Source organism: Ambystoma mexicanum, chromosome 1p, assembly GCF_040938575.1.
Source record: "Ambystoma mexicanum isolate Mex_15411 chromosome 1p, UKY_AmexF1_1, whole genome shotgun sequence".
In the NCBI taxonomy this organism is placed as follows: Eukaryota; Metazoa; Chordata; class Amphibia; order Caudata; family Ambystomatidae; genus Ambystoma; species Ambystoma mexicanum.
The window spans coordinates 240,509,064-240,532,746 of record NC_090921.1 but is presented as its reverse complement, the minus strand read 5'-3'; the positions used below and the strand labels follow the sequence as shown (position 1 = coordinate 240,532,746).

General features: G+C 49.3%; 1 protein-coding gene across 1 annotated transcript in view; it reads right to left on the bottom strand.

Annotated features, from left to right (window-relative positions):
* Positions 1-23,683, bottom strand: part of CTC1 (CST telomere replication complex component 1) — a 1,003,059-nt gene that overhangs the window by 280,359 nt on the left and 699,017 nt on the right. The window contains exon 13 of the mRNA XM_069646446.1: positions 2,361-2,880. Within this exon, the coding sequence (XP_069502547.1) occupies positions 2,361-2,880 (520 nt within the window). The remainder of the gene's footprint in view (positions 1-2,360; positions 2,881-23,683) is intronic.

Sequence of the window (23,683 nt, the reverse complement as noted above, 5' to 3'; positions counted from 1 at the left end):
GGGAGAGGTTCTGTGGGTAGCTGGAGGCATAGCCTGGGCATTGGGCATTTTCCAGAGTGGTGAACATGTCCATCTCTGGGAAGCCGCATTGTGCAAAGACGTTGAGTAAAATGTCCTCTTGTATCCTCCACTCGTGCTCTACGGGTAGGGGGAAGTCTCTGCAGAGTACGCATTCCAGAAGATTGAGTTCCCCTGGGACAGTCAGGATAGCCCCAGAGAGTGAGTGCTCCCTGTTTGTTCAGGTAGTACAGGGCTCTGGTGCTGTCTGTGAGGATCAGAACTGTCCTCCCCTGGAGTTGTGCCTGGAAAGCCTTCAGGGCCTTGAATACTGCTAGCAGTTCCAACAGGTTTATGTGGTGGATGCTACTGATGGGGACCATATGCCGTGTGCCGTCTGTTGATGGAGGTGAGCACCCCCACCTCGACAGAGCTGCATCTGTGGTAAGAGTGGCTTCTACTGCTGGGGTGGTGAAGTTTTTTCCCTTTAGAAGGTTCTCCCTTGACCACTGCAGAGACTGAACGAGGGCTTTCTTGATCGTCCCATTGGCCGCTGGCCTGACACCATTGGCTCGAGAGCCACTCTTGCATCGGGCGCAAGTGCAGATGAGCGAGAGGAACTAGGTAGCCGCAGGTAGCCATCATCCCCAGCAGCTGCATGGCCTTGTGTACGGTTACCCGATAACTGGCTACATAGTGATGGATCTGGAACAGCAATTTTTGCACCCTCTCGTTCGGTCTTCTGTCCAAATCAGTGCCCCCAGAAACTGTTTGATTTGGCTTGGGGTCAAGCGGGACTTCTTCTCATTGATAGAGAAACCTAGGTCGAAGAGAAGATCCTCTATATTCTGGGTGCTCGCTAGGCATGTTCCGTATGAATACCCTGTTAAGGTGGGGATAGACAGATGGACTGCCTGCACAGGTAAGCCGCCACTACCGTCACTACCTTCGTGAACACCCTTGGGGCTGAGGCAATGCCAAAGGGGAGAACCTTGAACTGACAACATTGAAATATGAAGGTATGCATCTTTCATGTCCAATGTGGCCTTGTAAACCCCTGCTGCAACAGTGGGATTACCTCCTGAAGATTTGCCATCCTGAATTTTTGAGGTTTGACATGCATGTTCACAGGGCGCAGGTCTTTTTGGTGGGTAGTAGTGAGGCGGCTGGAGGAACTCGATACAGTACCCATGGGCGACTGTCTTTAGTACGCACTGATCTGATGTGATCCCATCCCAAGCGTGGATGAATGATGACAAGCAACCCCCGACCGGGGAAGAATGGGAGGGGACCCGTACCGATGAGTCACTTGGAGGAGGAGGCCGGGGAGCCTCTGGGAGCAGAGTTTCTACCTCTGCCCTTAACCCGACGGCAGCCTCTTTGTTGATACTGGAAAATGCCAGAGGAGCCCTGTCCAGGGGACCAGTTGGAACCCCCCGATCCATACTGAACATGGGGTGGGCAGGAGGATTGGCCACGAAAGGACCGGCTGGCGCTTGTGCCACTTCGCTGGTTAAAGGGTTTAGCCGAGATCTGGCTGAGTGACTTTAATGTCTCCCGACATGTCGACCGACTTCCCGACTAGATTGGGTTCCTCCACAGGCTTATTAATTAAGGAGGCTTGTGTTTTTGACTTGAATCCAGAGTTTTTCAACCAGGCGTGCCGCTTGAGCCGGATTTCCTGGGTAAGGGTCTGCCCTGTGGTTTCGGCAGAGTCCAGAGTGTTCTTCAGGATATTCGGGGTAAACTGTCTGCCTTCAGCCATGACCGTCAACGGGCGTGATCGGGTAGGCTCTGGAACTTCCTGAAGGCCACCCTGTACTGTGCCCCACTGAACAGCACTATAGCTCGCAAGGAGCGTGGTGTGGTTTGCAATTCTCGTGGAATAAGCTGCAGAGGCGATGACACGCTTATTTAGGGAGTAAAGTATTTTACAATCCTTGTCTGGAGGGGATATTTCAGAGGAAGGTGGTACCCCTGCCAGCGTGCGAGTGGTGGTTACAGCATGTTGCTCCAAGCAGATCCACAAACATCAGAAATATGTGGGGTTTTTCCTTGGGTTGAGCTCCTGTCTGCAAAGGTTGGGTTATCTGTAGCAAATGTGCATCTGACAATATGACTCACGACTACAGAAAAATAGTGAAAGAGACAGAGTGAGAAAGAGTGAAGACAGAGTGGGAGTGTGCTAGATCAGTATACGATACACTGGGTACACTCACTATACTATCAATACCTTTTGTTGTTAGGCACCTTGTAAATAAACCTTTCATTAAAATGTTTTTAAAGTGTGCAACCTTCACATATTAGCAATTAACAGTCAGATCATAAGAATTTCTTTCACAGAAGTGATAAAGGATCCTTACCTTCTGCAGTGTGGTCTTCTCCTCCCAATTTTGCTCTGCTGCTTCCAAGTCAGGCATTCTCTGAACACCGTCAGCGTGCGCCCACAGGTGGGAATTCCCAACCCATGCACAAAGAGCGTAGAAGCTCTGCTGCATCTTGGCCATACGCTGAGAGGTGCCTCCACCTTGCTGTTGGGTTTTGGGACCACTGGTTTGGTGGGAGATAAGACAGTTCCGGAATACAAGACTTTCTTTTCGTAACACCATGAACATGCGGGATAAACATTGCTGCTTACAGTTACGGCCGACGTCCGAACCCAAGGTGATATCTCCTGCATCAGGGCACTCTAGTCTCGCTTTTTTGGCTACCAAAGCGCCACTGTGTGTGTCACCAGAGCCCTGGATGACCTGGAGATTGCCATTGGAAGGCCCATCTTGTTCCTTTGCACCCAATATATTTGCGTGTGTTGGCTTTCCTTGATGCAGACTTGTAGTCTCATCCAGAGTCTGAGCATCATCAATGAAGAATTGGACATAAACTCTAGAGAGGATGATCAGAGGAAGAAAAAGAGACAAGTTAATTGTTAATCATCATGACACGTGTCCATACATCTGGGCACATTTAGCTATGGGTGCTTTGAGTTTCCAACCTTGAATCCTCATCAATGTGGCAACCCAACTCTGTGGGTGACCCGCACTGCACACTCTCTTTGAAATCTTCTCACTTTTATTTTAGTAGACCTTTAATCATGTATGTTTACATTTAAAATCAATAGTAACGCCATATTCTTGGAACCTCTCCTTATCAAATTGAGGGAATTGGCTGGGGTAAGAGGGATAGAGATGGCGGGCAGACAACACAAAGTCATAGCATATGCAGATGACATGCTCCTGGCCCTAGAGGACCCGGCTAGTTCCCTACCACAAACCCTAAAAGAACTTGAGGTCTTCGGAGAGATTTCAGGATTTAAAATAAACAAGAAGAAATCCGAGATACTCATTCTAGCGGGGGACAAGGGGCCACTGATAGAAGAGGCGGGTTCCCTGGGACTAAAAATAGCAGAGGAGGGTATCAAGTACCTTGGGGTGACACTCGCACACAGGTGGATGGGCTTTTTGCGATAAACTACCCACAGCTGCTGGCTAAAGTGAAGAAAGATCTAGATAGGTGGAATCCGCTAAGGGTCTCCTGGTGGGGCAGAATACAGTCCGTGAAAATGAACATACTCCCCCGGGTGTTATATTATTTCCATGCCCTCCCAATAGCGGTCCCAATCTCTTTCTTTAAAGCTCTGTCAAAGGCTATCTCAGCCTACGTGTGGAACAGGAAACCACCACAAGTGGCCAGAGCCATCCTTACAGCCCTAACCAAGGCAGGCGGAATGGCACTTCCACACTTCAGGAGATATTATCAAGCAGCACAACTTTGGGTCCTGAAAGAGTGGCTGGGGGATGTCAAAGATCAACCTGGGTGACACAAGATAGGGCGGTTGCCAGGACCCCCCTGGAGGACGTACTGTGGAAGCAAAAACAGCATAGGGATCCTGAAAACCACCTTAGAAGCCTGGGATGAACAAACCAAGAGGGGAATAATGACCACCACACTGGCCCCCTTCACGCCCATAAATCGAAATCCGCAATTGCCTCCGGGTCTTGATCCGGGGGCATTTGAAAAATGGGAAGCCGCAGGATACAGGAAAATAGGGGAAATGATCAAAAACAAAGAAATGAGATCATTTATTGACTGCAAAAAAATGTGGCACCTCACAGAAGCGGATAGATACAATTATGAACAAATCAAACACTGGATTACCACACCAGAGATATTTCAGTGTGCCTCCAGGCACCTAATATCTTTTGAAAAATTCCTAATCACCAATCCAGGAGACAAGAAATTGGTGTCCACACTATACCAATTTATCAACACACAAGACGAAGAAATCAAAAGGACATACATGAAAAGATAGGAAAGCACGCTGGGGGAAGAGATTTCCAGACAGCAATGGACACAGCTGTGGGAGGGAATCCCAAAACTCACCCGGGCAGTGCAAACCAGAGAAATGTGGCTTAAAATAATTACTCAATGGCATTACACTCCAGAGAGGCTCAAAACAATGTACCCGGCAACGTCAGATCGCTGTTGGAGGGGATGCCGGTCATCCGGTTCATGGAGACACATTTGGTGGGACTGTCAGGGTGTCAAGGGCTTCTGGAGGGAAGTGCAAGCTGAAATATCGAAAATGTTCCCAGAGGCCGACCAAATGGGGGAGCGGGTATGGTTGTGCGGCTTTAAGGACTCACAGGCCAAGAAACTACATAAAGCACAATGGAGAAGCCTCATGGGTCTAATTATTGCGGCATGGGCAACGATTGCCCAAAACTGGAAAAAACAAGATCCGCCACTAGTATTCACCTGGTTGCAGAAGGTGTGGTCGCAAATGACGATGGAAAATATTATGCACAACCTGCAGGACCAAAAGAACTCCTTCATGAAGGAATGGGGGGGGTTTAGAATACTTGACGTCGGATTATATGGAACAATGGTGCCCTCACAATATTAAAATTTCGGACTTATACAGCACGTAAACTTTCTTGATGTGGATCGGAATGTGGAGAGACTCTTCCGGGGGTCTAGGTGGTGGGTGGTTAGGTGCTTATGTTGGTTAAATGTGTTGTTGGCTTATGATATGAAATTAATAAAAATACGTTTAAATAAAAAAATCTATAGTAACAATCTCTTGGTCAAACCGTTATTTATGGAATTAGCATTTTGGAGTATCTCTGACTGAACATGAATTGTTTAAATGCGCCATAATGCATTCATAAAGGTGATCAGATCACAAAGCAATCATTTGTAAAGTAATTCAAATACAAGTAATCATTTTAGACAAATGTATGGTCATCTTTGACAAGAGAATAAAATCAACTCTAAGGGAGTAATTCATGGAATAAATGTGTGCCGAAATTTGTGGCGCAAGCATGAAAAAGCTAGCGCACGCATGTTATTCATGGAAGGCCCTGCGCGTGTTTTTCCCGGGATGTGCGCCAAATCCGTGCTTACCTTACACGTCACTGCGACTTTGCAAACACGTGCGCGACAGGAACGGGGAAGACAACTTCTCGCGCGCACACCTAAAAAGGGGGTGGAACACAGGGAATGGGGAACAACGCGTGAACATGTAGGCGTAACGTGGGAAGTACCGCTGGGAAACACACACTATGCCCACACGCTAGTGAATAACACGTATTCATGGAATGGAATAGGGAAAACCAGCGCACGTCAAAACACACACACAAATACGTCCGCCACACGAAAGCAGGCGGAAGCGCCCCGCGGGGCATAAAAGTGGCACAAACAACAAACAAGCATATACAGCTACGATGAATGTCCCATTCCTCGCAGCAGTGATCCTGGGACAACGCAGGAGGGGGAGAATAGCTAGGCCCCGCATTTTTTTGCCCAGGACCAGCCTTTTTGGGATGCCTGATGACCAGGTCTATGGAAGGTATAGGTTTCCTCCTCAAATCATCCTAGTGCTGGTCACTGAGTGGGAGGATGAACTCACATCACCCACCCTGTGCTCCAAAGCATTGAGCCCCTTGGAGAAGGGGCTCAATTTACTGCATTGTATGGCCACTGGGTCATTTCAGCGGACAACTGCCATATTGGGGGGCGTCTCACAGCCCACGCAGTCATGTTGCCTACACCAGGTGTTGGCAATCATCACTGCGCGCCCCTCAGTCCGCAGGCACATATACATGCCCGCACCTCCACAGCTCACACCAATACTCACAGACTCATACTGCAGCAACACTCCACTCCCTCTACTATCACTCCTTTTTCTACACCCCAGCACCCCACCACTAACCTCCACACCAACACCACCAAACGCAACCCCAACTCTGTCAAACTGAGCATAGACAAACCTTCACAAATCCAGCTAGCCCTCACCAATGCTAAATCTCTACAAGCGCACGCCACAGAAATACACAATCTAATCTCTGACCTCGAGCTAGACGCTCTAGTCATCACAGAAACTTGGCTACATGAAGCCTCTGCCCTGCCATATGCCAGGCCCTCTCCCCTGGGTACATCATCCTCCGGCAAGATAGACCAACAAACAAAGGCGGAGGTGTGGCCCTAATAGTCAAAGAAACACTGAAGGCTAGACAAATTAAACCCATCACATCCGAGAACAACTTCGATGCCCTATCAGTAAAAATCTCCCTCTCTCCTAATGACAACATGACAATGCACCTTATCTACCCACCGCCAGGCCCACTCTCGAACGTCCAAGCCGACATCCTACTCCTCTCAGGGAACAACCTCAAACCTAACACTAAAGTCATACTCCTAGGAGACCTAAATCTCGGTCTCAACGACACAAAAGACAAACACAGCAAAACTCTGGCTAAAGCCCTTCTAGACCTACAATTCACCCAGAGAGTTGACTCTGCCACTCACACCAAAGGCTGTATACTAGACTGGCTAGCCGACCACAACTGCAGTGTAGACATCAGCTCAAACACGCCGCAACCATTGACCGACCACCACCTCATCCATTTCTACATCCCAACAAAGACAGCTATAAATCAAAACCTTCCTATGCCAGCTGCCTTAGCCAGATCAAAAAAGCTACTCTCCAAAGAAAGGATGTGTCCACTCCTAGAAGTCTCAGCATTAGCATCACCCACCTCCAACAACCCCGAAGAACTAGTCATACTTTACGATACCACTATCAAAGAGATCATCGACACTATTGCTCCACTAGAGACAAAAAAAGCGAAAAAACTTCCACGTAAACTCATGGTTCAACCAAGATCTACGTAACCTAAAAACACTCAAAAAGACAAGCCCATAAAAAATGGCAATCCCACCCCTCTGCCCCTCTACGCGATTCATATTTAACTATTGTCAAACAATACAAAAACGCCATAGCCAAAGCCAAAGCTGACGCATACAACACTAGAATTGACAATGCCCAATCACATTCAAAAGAACTATTTGCTATCTTTAACGAACTAGTCATACCGCCCGCCTCAAAACATCAAATAATCAAAGACAAGAATTGGTGTAACGACATCCAGAAGGCTATGCTCGACAAAATAGACCTACTCCAAAAGAAAATCAAAGCCAACCTGGACAATCTAACCAAATCTCCACACAAAACACGGACTGCCCCTAGCCCTAGGCACCCTCCCCAAAGCAAACTTAACAATCCTCCACCGCCTTTCACCTTCAGAAAGGTAACCGCCCCTGAAGTCCTACGCATCATGAAACAAAACCTTCACTCTGCAAGGGAGACATTTGTCCAGCGCTGAACCTCTAGCCCACTTCATTGCTACCTTTATTAATGCTTCATTCGCCACTGGCTCAGTACCCTCCTCCCTTAAGGAAGCTTGGGTTCACCCACTACTAAAAAAACCTACGCTAGACCCAGACTCACCCAACAACTACAGGCCCATTACAACAGTGCCATTCCTGCTGAAAATCCTTGACAAGGCTTCCTATCTACAGATACAAGCCTACCTTGAATCTCAAAACATCCTAGGCAAAAGACAGTCTGGTTTTCCGCCCACGCCATGGTACAGAATCAGCACTACTCGACCTAAAGAACCAACTACTAAAGAATATGGACAAAGGCAAATGCGCCATCCTCCTACTCCTTGACCTGTCTGCCGCATTCGATCTAGTCGACCACAAAACACTGAGGACACATCGCACCAACACAGCACACTTCTCGGTTAAAGCCACAACTTGGATCTCATCCTTCTTGAAGGGCAGAGCTATGAGGGTCTACTCGGACCAAGCGTCAACTACCCCCTCCCCTATCAATTGTGGAGTACCACAAGGGTCCTGCACCTCCCCTACTCTTTACAACCTATTCACACTCCCACTATTCAATGACCTAGAAGAGTCTGGCATAACATTCACCAACTATGCCGACGACACTCAAATCCTTCTCCCACTAACTGGTGATTACGAGCAAGACCTAAAAACCTTACAAAACACGTATGTCATCATCCAAGCATTGATGGCAGCCAACGGCCTCTGTCTCAATGGAGACAAGACAGAGATCCTACTAGTGGGCCCTAAAGAATCCCTCAACAAGTTAGACAGCAAATACAGTACCTTCCTAATCGAGAACTCAGCAGCTCTTACAACCAAAATAATCAATGCAGTAAAGCCTCACCTTGTCCACTACAAACCGCCTCAACATCGCCAGAGCCACCATAGGCGCAAAACTGGACTACTATAACATCCTCCTACTAGGTACCTCCGCCAAAAACCTTAATAGACTCCAGATTGCACAAAACAACGCTTTGAGAGCATCCCTCAATATTCCAAAGAGGGAACACATCTCCTTAGCAAGACAAAATGCACACTGGCTCCCAGTCAAAGAACGCATCCAGTTCAAGACTCTCACCATTACACATAGATGCATATCCCAAACTTCCCCTAGCTACCTCAATGAACGGATACATCCAGTCCAATCACTCAGACCCAAAAGGGACCTATATGCCAACCAACTCGCAATCCCAAACCTCACTAGAGTCAAAGCTGGCGGCTCGAGTTTCGAAGTCCTAGCACCAAAAGCCTGGAAATCCTTACCGCCCAAACTAAGAGCCGAAACATCCCTCATAGCTTTCAGAAAAGCTCTGAAAACAAACCGCCCTATTTAAGTGAATCTCACCTATAATTGTACTGCATGCAACAATGTCTGTAAACCACAAATGTACCATGCTGTCGGTTCCCATGTAACCTTGGAACCACAGCCATGCCTCTAACCAAGTTCAGGATGTTAAGTAAATTCTCCTGTAACAGCGCCACGATGCCTGAGGGCAGCTGCTGCGCTTTAAAAATGCAAATAAATAAATAAATAATGCCCAGAACACCCACAGAAAGGCAGGCCGTGGTCCAGGACTTCTACAGGGTGGCACACTTCCCCAAAGTGCTTGGTGCCATAGATTGCACCCATGTGGCCCTACGGTCACCTAGGGCCACTGAAACTATCTACCGCAACCGCAAGCACCGGCATTCCATCAACGTGCAGGTTGTATGCAATGCCAAGGGAACCATCATCTCTGTCTATGCAAACTATCCAGGGTCAACCCATGACAGTTTCATATACAGAATGTCCGCCCTGAGCCGGGAAGCATGGCGACAAATGGCTCATAGGTGAGTACAAATAACTGTGCACATGCATGCATGTCACACACAAATACACAAACCCAACTAATGACAACCATTATCATCTTACCAGAGGACAGTGCCTACCTTCTGAGCACCTACATGATGACGCCAATACGGAACCCCACCACACCACCCCAGTAAGATACAACACAGCCCATATTGCAACGAGGGCAATAGTGGAGCGCACATTCGGATTGCTCAAGTCACGCTTCTGCTCCCTTGACCTCTCTGGCGGACAGCTACTATATGTACCCCCAGTAGTGTGCAGGATCATTGTGGCAGCATGTGTCCTGCACAACGTTGCAACATAGCGGGGTGTACCGGTGGACATGGTGGTGCCCCCACATCCCCAAACACACGCACGGCCACTGCGCATGAGAGGGGAAAGGGTATGTGGCGAGGCAGCCCGTACCCAGCTTGTGGCCACATTTTTCACCTAAACTCCAACCCCTGCGGAGTGAACACAGGCCTGTCACATACCAGGTGACAATCGATGAGAAAGGGACAGTTAACTGTCCGAACCGTACCACCCTGAGAATGTGTCCACGGAAGTGCCACATTGTGTACATCCCTAGCTACTTAAACAGAACCAATCCCATGTGACCAAAAGGAACACATGCAAGGTGTATATCGCCCCCCTCCCTGCACAACAGGGAATGAAAGTACTCGTATGCCACCCAAACCCTCCCAAACCCCATGACCCCCGTCTGCCACACCATACCATGGTATGCAACGGCAAAACATCAAACCATATGCAAAACACATGACACAATAGTCATGAAGTGCCACGTGAGAAATGTAAATAGGCACCAGACAATTACACCTGACATGGAATCTGAAGAAATGACTGACCAAAACCTCATACCCTGAAAACGGAGCACAAATGCATGCCACCAGTGGTGCAAGCAACAAAAGTCTAAATACCTGTTGCCATACACATTGGACAATAGCAAATTGGCATTACAAACACTGTGTGCTGCGTGTGTGTCCCTGCAACACACCGCTCACCGAACAGCACAGTGAGTGTGCATTGCGTTGGGGAAACCCCTTGAGCATCATGAAAAATAAGTACAATCAACCAAATAGCACCCCGTCATGCATGTACACGATCAATGAATCGGAATGTGAACATGGATTGTAGGGACAGAGCATGCCTGAGAAGGCAATCTGGGTGCACGTGTGTGCATGGTGTCGCCGTAGTTGCTGTGGGGTTGCTTTGCCTAAGTGTTTGTATCAGTAGGGACATGCATCGAATACATGTATGTGAAATGAAGTGAGCCTCAGTGTCCTGTACACAGCACATGTGAACATTGCACTCAAAACCACCGTGTGTTAAACCACACCAATCCCCTGACACCTCACAATAAAAACCAACATAGGATCAGCCATTGACCAGCAAAACATTTCATGTACAGAGTACCCCACATCGACAATGGCAGACAGTGAGCAATCACCATTAATTGAAAGTCCTTATAGGGCCTAACACAAAGTGCATCAAAGCGCCTCAAGGAGGGAGGGAGGGAACAAGGGAGAATAACAGTACATTCCTACAAGTCCGTCAAACAGTCCACAATGTGATCAAAGTACATAGTACAAGTGCTTGGAATAATAAGGGAGAGTTTAGGGAGGGAATGTGAGGGAAAATACTAGCATCATCATTGCTATGCCTGACGGCAATAGTTGCAGTGCAGGAGTCATATAAGGAGGTGGGTGAGGGAAGAGGAGGGAAGAGGTGAGGAGAGTAACAAAGCAAGTGACAAACTATGGAAGGTCGATCAAGAATCAAAATAGTGCTGGGGAGGAGGAGAAGAAACACAGAAGGGAAAGGGGGAACAGACGACCTGTAATCAGTGGTGGAGGGACTGATGATAAAAGTAAGTGCCAAAATAAATCTCAAAAAGGTGAAGGTGGGGGTCGGTGGATAGACTGAGGCAGAGAGGCAAGTGTCTGCAAAGAACAAGCGGCTACGCATCACCATGCCTGACAGTAATTGGGGAAGTGCCAGAAAAAGACAGAGAGGTCAAGGAGGAAGGGAAACGATGGTGGAGAGGGAGAGGGAGGAGAGAAGGGAGGAGGGGGCCAAGGTGTAAAGGCAGGAAAGGGGAGAGAGGGAAAGAAAGCACAAACAGGGGGCAGAGAGAAAGAAGACGGTGCAGAAGGGGAGGGGGCTTGATGGTGAATGGAGGGAGACAGAGGGAGACTGGCGGGGCAGGTGGAGACTGGCGGGGGGCAAGGGAGACAGGGGGAGACTGGCAGGGGGCAGGTGGTGACTGGCGGGGGAGACTGGCAGGGGGCAGGTGGAGACACGTGGGTGGCAAGGGAGACAGGAGGACAATCAAGGGACCCAGAAGGGTGGTGTACAGGGGTGGGCCTCCATTGTGGGCCTTTGGTAGTGGTGGCAGGCTCCAGCCTCCTGGTTGGCTGGATTGTCACAAGGGCCAAGTGCAACCAATGGGAGGGGGGAGCAGGTCCAGGCCACAAACATGACAGTCAAGTCAAAAGCAATGCGGCCATATTTCTAATGGCACAACGAAACACCAGGCAGGGCTGCAAGATGCCCAAAGCGGGGGAAGCAAGGAAATGGGGGTAGTTGAAACGCGTGGTGACAAGGATAAGTCCGCATACAGCATTCATGTGGCACATCAAAATCACTGTAGGCCAAGTGTCCCAATGCAACATTGTCAGCACACGGTCCCCTCCCACCATCAGTGTGTTACACAGCCAAAGGGTATTTGATACCGCCTACAGCAGGAAGTGCATGAACATAGACAGTCAATAAATAAAAAAATCATAAGCAACATGATGAAATGCACAGTCGACAGAATACTCACCAAAATGAAGTGCAGACATGCATTGGATCAGCCATCCGGAATACCCACTAGGGGTGTACACACAAGTAGGACTGCAGGCTGGCCACAGATATGACGACAGCCCAATGCCCCTGTGCGAGATGCTGCCACACCGAGCCATCCTTGCGAGCCCATGGAAAGGGGAAGCAGGAGTAGCATATGTGTCAGGACCCCAAGCAAAACACATACACGAGACAAGCCTGAATGGGCCCTGCTGGAACACACAGTGGATGCCTTCCAATGCCACAAAGCACCACACTGTCACATGAATGCACAATAGACAAAAATAAAAAATAAAACAAAATTACTTGCAGAAAAAAAGAAAGTGAAAAAAAAATAGCAAAAATGCCCACATATGACCCGGAGGTTGTGGGGGACCCAGGCGGGGGGGTGGTGGGGGGGGGGGGGGGGGGGGGGGGAGTTACAGGGTGCACCTCAAAACCTGCGGCAGAGTTGCTTCACCAGGCCTATCCGCGGCTTGCCCCTCAGCGGCAACAAGCGTGCGGGTCTGGTAAGCCAGTTCTGCATGGCAATGACACGTAGGTCTGCATGCATTACCTCACGTGTCACACGTGCTTCCTCCTGCAAGGACTCACGTGTAAGATGGAGTTCAGCCTGCATGGCCTGACATGACATACGGAGTACCTCTCGGCGTGCATGGAGTTCAGCTGAGATGGTTCTTTCAAGCCGCTCCATCCTGTCTTCTGCCCGCCTACTATCGTCCATCATGAGAGCACCCAGAGTAGATCAGAGGGTTTGGTGTTCGACCCTCAGAGCCTCACGGTGTGCCTCTGCCTGAGCAGAAATAGCTTGATGCAGAGCCACCATTTCAGCCCGGCGCGCCCTGTCAGAGGCCGCCATGCCCAACCTGAGTGAGCGGCACGTGGACCGTGCAGCCTGCTGCTGGAGCTGCACTTGCCTTTCAGGGGGGAGGATGGAACCGGCCAACTTTCCATACCTTGAGCCATCATCTCAAATGCTGCCCCCTGTTGCTGTGCTATGGCAATAACAGCATGCTCCCACTCAGTTCACCACGGTAGGACACGGCCGCCGCGTTGCTGGACCGACACCTGCCGGGCCCAATGAGCTGTGGTCCTTGCTGGGTTGGTGCCGCCCGCGGCTGCAGGACTGCATCCCTCCGTCGACCTGATGACCACCACTGGTGCCTGGTTGTTGATGTGAACTGACCACTGTGTCTGGGATGACAACTTCATCCTCTGCCTTAAGTGCTTCATCACCTGCAACATAAACAAAACAAACAAGAACACACATGTCAGTAGTACATACCACTCACATACTGATCACAACATTGACAGCCAATACATGAAGCAGACATGTCCCACGCAACTTAAAGCCCAACATGCATCAAGTGGCATTGCAATGCATAGGTATCCCGAAAGCAGAAAACAATGTGTGCAAAATGTGAAGCCAACACATGTTTTGCATATTGCCCATCACCTGCATCACACACAACCTCTAGCAGGCACATATCCAAGGCAGAAATGAGAGATGGCAACAAAGAGATGGCACGTAGCATAAGCATGGGGGAACACACAAATAGCCAAAGCTGGCAATCACACCAAACACACCATGACACATGTAACATGCATGTTCATGTGCAGCACTCAACAACCATTGACTATGCAGAGTACATGTGTCACAGGAGACACCTACGCTACTGTGTTTCGATACAGTGAAAAGAGGGACATGGGTACATACATGACAGGTCACTATCACACAGCAGCATTGTGTTGGCATGTTGAAGGGTTGAACTTGGCACAGGAGTGGGCGTGTGCGGTGCAGTGCATGTGTACCCCCTCAACTTCCAACATCAACACGCATGTAGTGATGTGAATCTCCAAACGTGACGACAGTGTAAGGGCCATTGCAGCCATCATGTGTTAATGGCATGCACCATGTAGCATGGATACCGTGAAACACCCACCCTCTGGGCAATAGCAGGGAGGCACTGCATGGCAATGAACGGTTCCCCACAGACTGTGCATTGGCAGACAGTGTTGGCATGCGTCTATTGCATGTCGTCAGTCAAATGTCACTACAGCCGATGAAAAGTGGACATGATGCAGGACAGATGAGGACCCATCAATAGTACACCCATGCATGCAGAAGACACCAGTTGAAAAGAGGTAGTGGGCCTGTAACAGGGGGAGCCATGTGCACGACACAGATGTGGACACCCTAAAGTCGTGCGTGATGACACACAGACCCACAATGAGCATGAAATGGCTGTCCAAATAACATGACACTTGGATCATCCTGGAGACATACTACAATGAGCAGGCGGTCAAGGATACGTAGGGGCATACATGGAATGCACATGGAACATGAATGTGAGCCACTGCCATCAGCACAGTCAGAGTGAGTCACACTGCACAAAGGACAAAGGATGTATATGACATGATATGACATCTCATCAAGATTGCCCTCATAAGCAAGTGGCTCAGAGTGCAACCAAGCAAAGGGAGGGGAACAAGGGAGAAAAGGAAATGAAAATAACAATCATACTGGGCACAGTGACATTGAGAACATGCAAGTGCATGTAGAAGGGAAAAAAGGTTGAAGACCCTGGAAGGGGGAGAAGTGGAACGTGCCAAACCGAGGAGACCAAAGAATGAAAATTAAGACCAATGATAGAATAGGCATTCAAAAGGTGGTAATGCAGCCAGCACGTGGCAAGTGCAAGATCATTTGGATAGGGCAAATCTGATGAGTGCAGAAGAAGAGTGGGGACTGTATGGGTACACGTACAGGATCCCTTGCAATGGGAGGCCTGGAGGCAGTGCAGCAGGGAGGCAGGGTGAGCAGATACCTAGGCCCGAAAGACAGAGGGTGTCCAGGTGCACAGTGCCAAGAGAGGAAACTGTTCAGCTTGGGAGAAGAGGGGCTAATGCAGGAGCAAATAGGAAGGTCTTGAGGTGCTTCCGGAAGCAGAGATGTTTCTCATCAAGTTTCAACGTTGCAGGTAGGCTGTTCCAAAGAGAGGTCCCAGCCGTAGACACATATATGCCCGCAGCTTGTTTCTTCGATAAAAGACTGACCCGGAGGGGGTGTGAGGTAGAGGAGAGAAGGACTAGAGAGGGGAGGTATTGGCAGAGGGATAGTTGAATGTATTTTGGACCCAGGCCCCAGAAATCCTTGTGCACAATGCAAAGGGTCTGAAGTTTTATCCTTGCATCCACTAGTAGCCAATGAAGGGATTTCAGAGCTGGAAAGATAGGATACCAGGGCTTCAGCCCAAAGACAAGTCTTGCAGTCCTGTACTGGATTAGTGGTAGAGGGCGGAGTGTGAAGGCAGGTAGAATTTTGAAATAGCCTGTCACAGTAGTCGAACCTTGAGACAACCAGGGTTTGAGAGACTGAGCTTGTAGGTGAATGAGAGGAGAGGCACAGTACCCCTGAGGAGGTTGAGCAAGAAGTTAATATATCTCAAGAAACATCAGAAAAGTGTGCGGAAAAGGAATGTGTGGAGTCAAAGGTGACCCCGAGGTTGTTGGCCTTGCAGGTGGGGGTAAGAGGAGGGCCAAGGGGGGCCGGCCAGAGAGTGAGGGGAAAGGGTGGTGAAGGTGTACCGATGAGAAGGATGTCAGTCTTGCTGGCATTTAGAGATCGTTGACAGTACACCAATTTCAAATGTCAATGAGGCAATCAGAAATGAGGGAGGGAGAAGAGGTGGCCAAGGGCAGCCTGGAAATGAGTTGAGTGTCACCAGCATAGCACTGGAAGTTGTAGCAGAAAATGAAAATGCAGTAGGCGAGAGCTGCCAGGGCTGTTTGGAAAGCCAGGCCGAGAGGTCAGACCCCTGGTGAACACCACAGGTAGAGAGGGAGATTGATGAAATGAAGGACCTAAGTTGTAGAAAAATGACGGGTCACGCAACGTTCAGGCCCCCCGAAGAAAAAAAAATATATATATATATATTTTTTCAAAAAAATAATTTAAAAATAGTACAATTTCAAAAGAAAAACATGCATGCGACCGCGGTAGCCCACGTGCGTGGACTTGACCAGCAGTACGGTGTGGCACCCATGGACACAAAAAAATGTATGCGTGGAACACGCGGGCTACTATGACTTCGAATACAGTACGCGATGCACAGGGGGAACCACAGTGGGAAAAATAGCATGCGTGACTCATGCCTGCCTTGCGTGGAAAAGAAAAAGAAAAAGAAAAGCACACGCGCTTGTGTGCTTAGGCAACAACCCGCCAAAAGAAGAGGTACGAACTTCAAACGCTGTGAAGTAATCGCATGTGGATTCAGAAGAGTAAACACAGTCGCCGGTCTCCACAAACAGCACATACAGTGTACTGCTGGACCGCGCTCACCTTTAACCCGTGCTGAAGGCAACGCTCGCTCGCGTAACGTCACTGGCACACTTACGCGCTAAGGCCTTTTCCTCAAATTACACGCAGACGTGCTGTTTTTGCACGTGCAGATTCACTATGCACCCGTACGAGAGAAACGCCTGGGCGCATCACGTCACTTACGCGCTTAGGCCTTTTCCTCGAAATACACACTGACGTGCTGCTTTTTCATGTGCCAATTCACTCTGCATAAAGCTGACCACGCGACAACACACGGAAGACCACGCTCCTACCCAGAAGGCCATTTTGCTGTCCCACAGAAGCCCGGGGAGCCTCCTACAAGCCATCTGCTGCTGCCTGCCTGCCTGCCTGCTGCCAACAGTGCCCTGCCATTTGATGCCTGCACATCAGCCATGTGCAGGGGTCCAGTTGCTGTGACCCGCCCTGCTGGAACAGAAGACTCCTGACTGGTGTTCCATTGCTCCACAGCCCAGCCCCAGGATCCAGTTGCCCACCCACACCTGCCTCAGGGGTTGCCATGTCCGACGCAACACCATCCGGCACCAGTGGCAACCCCCCAGCAGAGAGGCAGATGGCTGCCAGCTTCAGTGCAAATGAAGTTGGCATCCTGGTGGAGCAAGTCCTGGAGCATTATGATGCCCACTTCACACCATTGCACCCCGACAATGCAGGACGGAAGAGGATCTGGACGGACATAGTGGGTGCCATCAATGCAGAGGGGGTGGCATTCCGCGATATCAAACACGTCCAGAAGCGCTGGGAGGACTACAAGTCCAGGACCCTCAAGAAGGCCCGTCTCCTCTTGAACGCAGCGGGGCACCAGGGCCACCTTACCACCCAGCAGATGAGGGTCCTGGAGCGCATTCGCCCAGTACTTCACCACTGAGATCCTCAGGATGCAGGCCCGTCTGGAGTCGAGTGTGTGGTGGTAGTTAGCTACTTGGCTGTATGTGTGACATGGGTCATGCACGGATGTGCGTGTGCAGGGACATGATGGTGCTGCATGCGTGTCCAGACAGGCGTGACCCACATGGATGGTGTATGTGTTACAATGCATCATGCAGAGAAGCATGCGGAATGCACACATGTATGCATGCCTGTGTCTGTACTTGGACATGTTTGGGGTGTGAGAGATGGGTGCTGCTGTCACGGACATGCATGGTGTACATGTCCGTGTGTCTGAGTAGTGTGTGAGTGACTGGTAAACGCCATGGATGCATGACACATGTACGTGACGATGTGTTGATTCACTGATACAGCCTAGTCATCCTTGTATCCACTGTGTCTGGGGGTATACTGAGCCAGATGCATGACCCTCCGGTGATGTGTACGCATTTGATCAGCATGTCCCATGATGCATGCGAGTTTCAACCGACCATTGGATGCTTCTACGGTGCCTTGGACATGGATGCAAATGTTTGTTGCATGTGCCATGCCTGTTCCTGCATGTGTGTTGCCTGCACTGACCCATGTGTTGTGGAGGGACATGATGGAAGTGACGTTTGACAGTGCCACTCATGTGCTATTGCTTTGTGTCTAGGGGACTATTGTATAGTACCCTGATGCCTGTGTTCAATATCTCCCTTTACACAAGAAATTCTATCATCCAGGAGCGAGGGGACTGGTTCCACGTCCGCCACTACGGCTCCAGCAGAAGGGGCGGGTTAGCCCCCACAGGGGCTAGCGACGGCGGAAGACGGTGCAGAGCCATCTAGGTTGGTAGTGTGTACGGAAGAGGAGACCGCTTCAGAGCTGCACATGGGGCCTGGTGGGGGTGGTACTACTGGTGTAAGTGGTGCACTCCAGGGGCAGGGGCAGGAGGCAGCACAGATCGCCGCGGAGGGGCCTGTGCATGTCACTGTCCCAGACACTGTGACTGCATCACCATGCACCAGCAGGGATGCCCCGTCCCAGGCCCGTCCGCTGGTAGGGGGGAGGTCCACGTAATCTGGCAGTCCTCTACCTGCGGACGTGGGGACCCGTGACAGGATTGAGTCCGTCCTGATTGGTGTCACGTTGCGCATACGTGTCATTTGTGATGACGTGCGTGCTTCCTGGGGGGACCACGCACGTCATCACGAAGATATGCGTGCCAACATGGCCCAGTTTGGAGGGCTCATGGTCGGGGGTTTCCTCCATGTGTCACTCTGTCTTGCGGCACTCTTCTCCTCTGTGCACACCATACGCCACACTATATGCCAGTCGTTCTCCGTGCCGTCTTCCGGCCCAGATGCCACCAGGGCCCCCTGTGGACCTGCCCCAACCAACGCAGCCAGGCTGGTGGAGATCCCATCCCTGCCACAGTCGGGAGTCAGAGCTCCAGCACAGGTGGTCACCGCAGCATCTAGACCCCTGGCAACGGACGATGTGCAAGCACATACAAGCAGGGCAACTGCACGACGGCCCTGGGTGTTGCCATCTATCCGGAGGCAGTCGTGGTGGCGGCGGCAGGCAGCAGAAAGGCGGCAGCAGGCTCGGTGTAGGAGGCATGTGGCCTCGGGGCCCTCTACATCATCGGGGCAGGCATCGGCTGGTGGACAGGAGGACCCAGGATTGACAGTGTCTTCCGTATGGCAGCGGTTGGGCCAGCGAATAGGTGTGGAGCGGCGGCAGGCAGAGAGGGCACGGCTCACAATGGTCAGGGTGGAGAACTCCATGCACAGGACTTTGAGGTGGGCCGAGTGCCTCGAGGCAACTCGCAGGGAGTTGGAGGAGGCCATGGCTGCATCCCTGCGAGACCTCGGGGCCAGGGAACAGGCCCGCCTCCGGAACATCGACATGGAGTTAATGATGCCCTGGTCCGGAACATCAATAAGTGAGCTGTTAGCCTAGCCCGCCGCCTTTGTATATAGTTATTTAGGTTTAGGTTTCATTTGGTTTTCATTATTATTTGGAGTTCACAGACTTTGCTCCACTTTGTATATAGTTGTATTTTAGATAGGGTTTTAGGTAGGATAATGGACCCTTCAGACTTTCGTTTTCAATATACATACTTTTTTTTTTATATTCCCATGGAGGAAAGTTTTTTTATGCTTTTCATTTTAGGATTTATTTCTAGGGACTTTGGGGATGGACCACTTATTTTTTCATGTTTTTTCATGTTTTGGATTTTTATTTTTCCTTGGATATCAATTTATGTTTCATATTGTAATCACTATTTCTTCATTTGCATGTGTGATTTTCATTTTGTCCTTTGTTTTTATTTTTAATACATTTCATTATTCTTCATTATTGGTGTGGTCTACTATGATTTATTTTGTGCATGTCTCCATGAGCATTGGCTCAGTCATGTGTTGCCACTGTGTGGCTCTGTAGGACATTTGTTAATGGGCATGCTGGTTTTCAGACTATCATGGAATGGGTGCAGTGGATCGTAGGGTGTTTGTACTGGTGGGATGGGGGTGTGGGATTTGGGTTGGCATTTGGGCCATGGGTCTGTATAGTTATGATGTGGTGTTTGGGGGGACATGAGTCAGGGCCTGCTGGCAGGTGCCCGTCGATTGGCGGTTGGTGGGGGTTCAAGAGTCGGGTTCTGCTGGCAGGTGCCTGTCAATGGGGGGGGGATGGGAAGGACATGAGTCGGGGTTCCCAAGTGCACAGTGCCATGTGGCCTGCCTGCAGGGCATGGGGAGTGTGGATGGTCTGCCTGCGGGGCATGGTCAGGGTGAATGGGCTGCCTGCTAGGCATGGGGAGGGTGATGGGCTACCTGCAGGGCATGGTCAGGGTGGATGGGCTGCCTGCTGGGCATGGGGAGGGTGGATGGGCTGCCTGCGGGGCATGGGGAGAGTGGATTGGCTGCGTGCGGGGCATGGTCAGGGTGAATGGGCTGCCTGCGGGGCATGGGGAGGGTGGATGGGCTGCCTGCTGGGCATGGGGAGGGTGGATGGGCTGCCTGCGGGGCATGGTCAGGGTGGAAGGGCTTGCTGCGGGGCATGGGGAGGGGTGTAAGGTGGACCCCTGTGGCGTGGTCTGGCTGCAGGGGGTGCATATGGCTTCTCATCACACTGCTGTGTGAATCTGGGGATAAGGGAGTGAGAATTACACGCGATTGGGCTGGCGCGAGCAGGGTACGCGTAATCCGACGAGTGCGCAGGGAGTTTTACATGCGATTTGGCTGGCGCGAGCGGGGTACGCGGGGAGTTTTACATGGGATTTCGCTGGTGCGTGCGGGGTACGTGGAATCCGAGGGGTGCACAGGGAGTTTTACATGCGATTTCGCTGGCGAGAGTGGGGTACGGGTAACCCACGGGGTGCGCAGGGAGTTTAACACACGATTTCGCTGGCACGAGCGGGGTACGTGTAATCCGAGGGGCGTGCGGGGAGTTTTACACACGATTTTGCTGGCGCGAGCGGGGACGCGTATTACGAGGGGTGCGCAGGGAATTTTACACGTGATTTCACTGACGTGTGAGGGCTGAGTGGCATTCTAACACGTTTTTGGGGTTGGGTGGCTGTATGCTGGTCCACTGGCCTTTGCGCCATGTAGGGGATTTGTGAAATGTTTTTGGCGCACGAGCTGGGTTAGGGGTGTAATTGACGCTGCTGCAGGGTCGCTGCGCCACTCTGCACCACGGCTGGTTATGGATGTAAGTATCCATGAATACGCTGTGCGTGAAAATGGGTTTTGGCGCACGCCGCTGGCATACACTAGCACAAGGTCCCTCTCTGCGCTGCCAGTGTGCGCTGCTTCTGCGCTAAATTCTATAAATTACCCCCTAAATGTTCTACTGTTTCCAAGTCTTTTGGAGACTCTTTTTTTTCAGGTTCAAAGAATTTGTTTGTATTTATATAGACATAAAGAAAATACATATTTAACTATCTATTTTCACAATTTTTCTTAATGAATAAAGGAAAGACGTATCCATCCTTAGGTGAGTATTATTCTTTAAAACAGATGCTCAATGTTGGGTATGATCCCAGGTATTAATTATGAAGTTAAATGGAAATCAGCAGCATCTAGGACTTTAGGAATTGCTACTTTTTCACATGATCTTGTGAAGAAAATCTAAATTCTTAGCCTATGCTGTCAACCGTCTTGACTTTTTCAGGTGATGCCCGGTCGAGGTTTCTGAATATAATTTGTGTAGCATCCCGTGTATTTTTGCCTTCCGAATTGTCAGCACTTTATAACCATGATTACATTGGTGGAAGTACATACTGAAAAGGTATGTAGTTTGTTCATTCTATCTGTAAAGGGATGATGAATAACCTCATCTCTTATTAGATTCTGATAGTGTTGACAATTATTGCAGTGGAAAGTACTTTTCTTCTCACTCAAAATAGATGTAGGTCATTCAGCTGAGTGTTCCTCTTGGAACAATGTATTTCTCAGTAAATTACTCTTTTTATAAGCAAATGTTTTGGAAATAGTGCACTTAACAAACTCAAATTGAAAGAAATTCACAATTTTTCTTGATAACCGTTTTAAACTGGTTACTCGTTGTAGAGAACGTGGTAACATATTCAATGTTTGAAGATGGTGCAGGTTGTGTAGTTTTCATAGGATCTTGTCATAGTATCTGATGTGCTCCATTTAAGGCGTTTGTAAGCATACTATTCAAGTACAATCATGCTTTAAGGCATAAGGCTCGTTTTATGCTGCTCTAACTAAGCCCTCTAATAGCCCTTGATCCAGTCTGGTGGTTTAGGTACCAAAAGCAGAAACTAAAAAGTTAAGATTCTGTGTTCACTACAGAGTTCTAAAAGCTGTCAACAAGACAGATGTCCACCTCTTGCCATAAGCAGATGTGTTAGTGGACAGGTCCAAATTTTTCAGCACCTTTTACCACATTGCTTGTTATTGGCGGATTACCTCAATCAACCGTGAAGAGGAAAAGACTGCATTTTCTACTCCCGGAGGCCTAGACCAATGTATGCCGTTTGTATTGAAGAACACTGCTGTCACTTTTAAAGGATGGTGAATCATGTTCTAAATTGACTAGATGCATACAGCATATTTAGATGATATTGCTGCATGGAGCTTCACATAGGAAGAACATGTTTCCCAAACCAGCAGAGTGCTGCAGGCTCTTCATAAGGCCGATCTGGCAGTTAAGGCATCAAAGGATCCATGTTTCCAGATCTCTGTGGTCTACCTTGGTAATGAAATAGCAGAGGGTAAGATCAAGCTTCTCCCAAGTAAAGTACAGAAAATGCATGTCTGGTATTTCAGAAACTTCTTGGCTTACTGTGTGCCCATCGAGGCCCCCTCACTGATATTATTTTTCCAAAGCACCTTCAAAAGGTAGGTTGACCTGCAGAACGTGACAAGGTGATAGGAAGATTCTTTCACCATTCTCTGGTGAGGGCTGCGTGACCATTTAATCTAAAAGCAGAAAAGTTCTTTTCAACAATAGGAAAGACCGGACTCTCTGTAGCGGTAGGCGTGTGGCAGAGCAGTCAGGCTTAACTCAAGCGAGGGAGGAAGGCTGGTGGTGAACTATTCTACACAGTTGACCACACAGTTAACCAGAGAACACACACCACACCGGTATACACAAAAAATAGACACAGTTTTTTAAAATTACACATATAACTTCTATCAGATAAAAAGGTACTATGGGTTAAACATAACTCAACACATAGTAAAAACAGTAATGGTCAGTTACGACCCACCCCACCCATAAACTACAGGTATTGCTCACTACCTGGTTGTAGGCACAGACACATCACAAGCCAAAAGGATGTAATGAAAAGGGGAACCCCAGACAATCAAAACATACAGTAGTAAAGTCAGAATCAGGACCCCATGTGCCAAAATAGAACACAGACACACCAATTCCTGGACTTCTAGGCTATACTAATAAGTAATAAAAATGCACATCATATAGTAAATATAGTACCTAGAGGGAGGGAAGGGTTTTAAATGCTTTAAAATAGAAAGCCAGAAGTCACCAAACATTAGAACAGAATTAGGATTATAGCACCAGATTCATTACCCTCTTAGAACAATAAA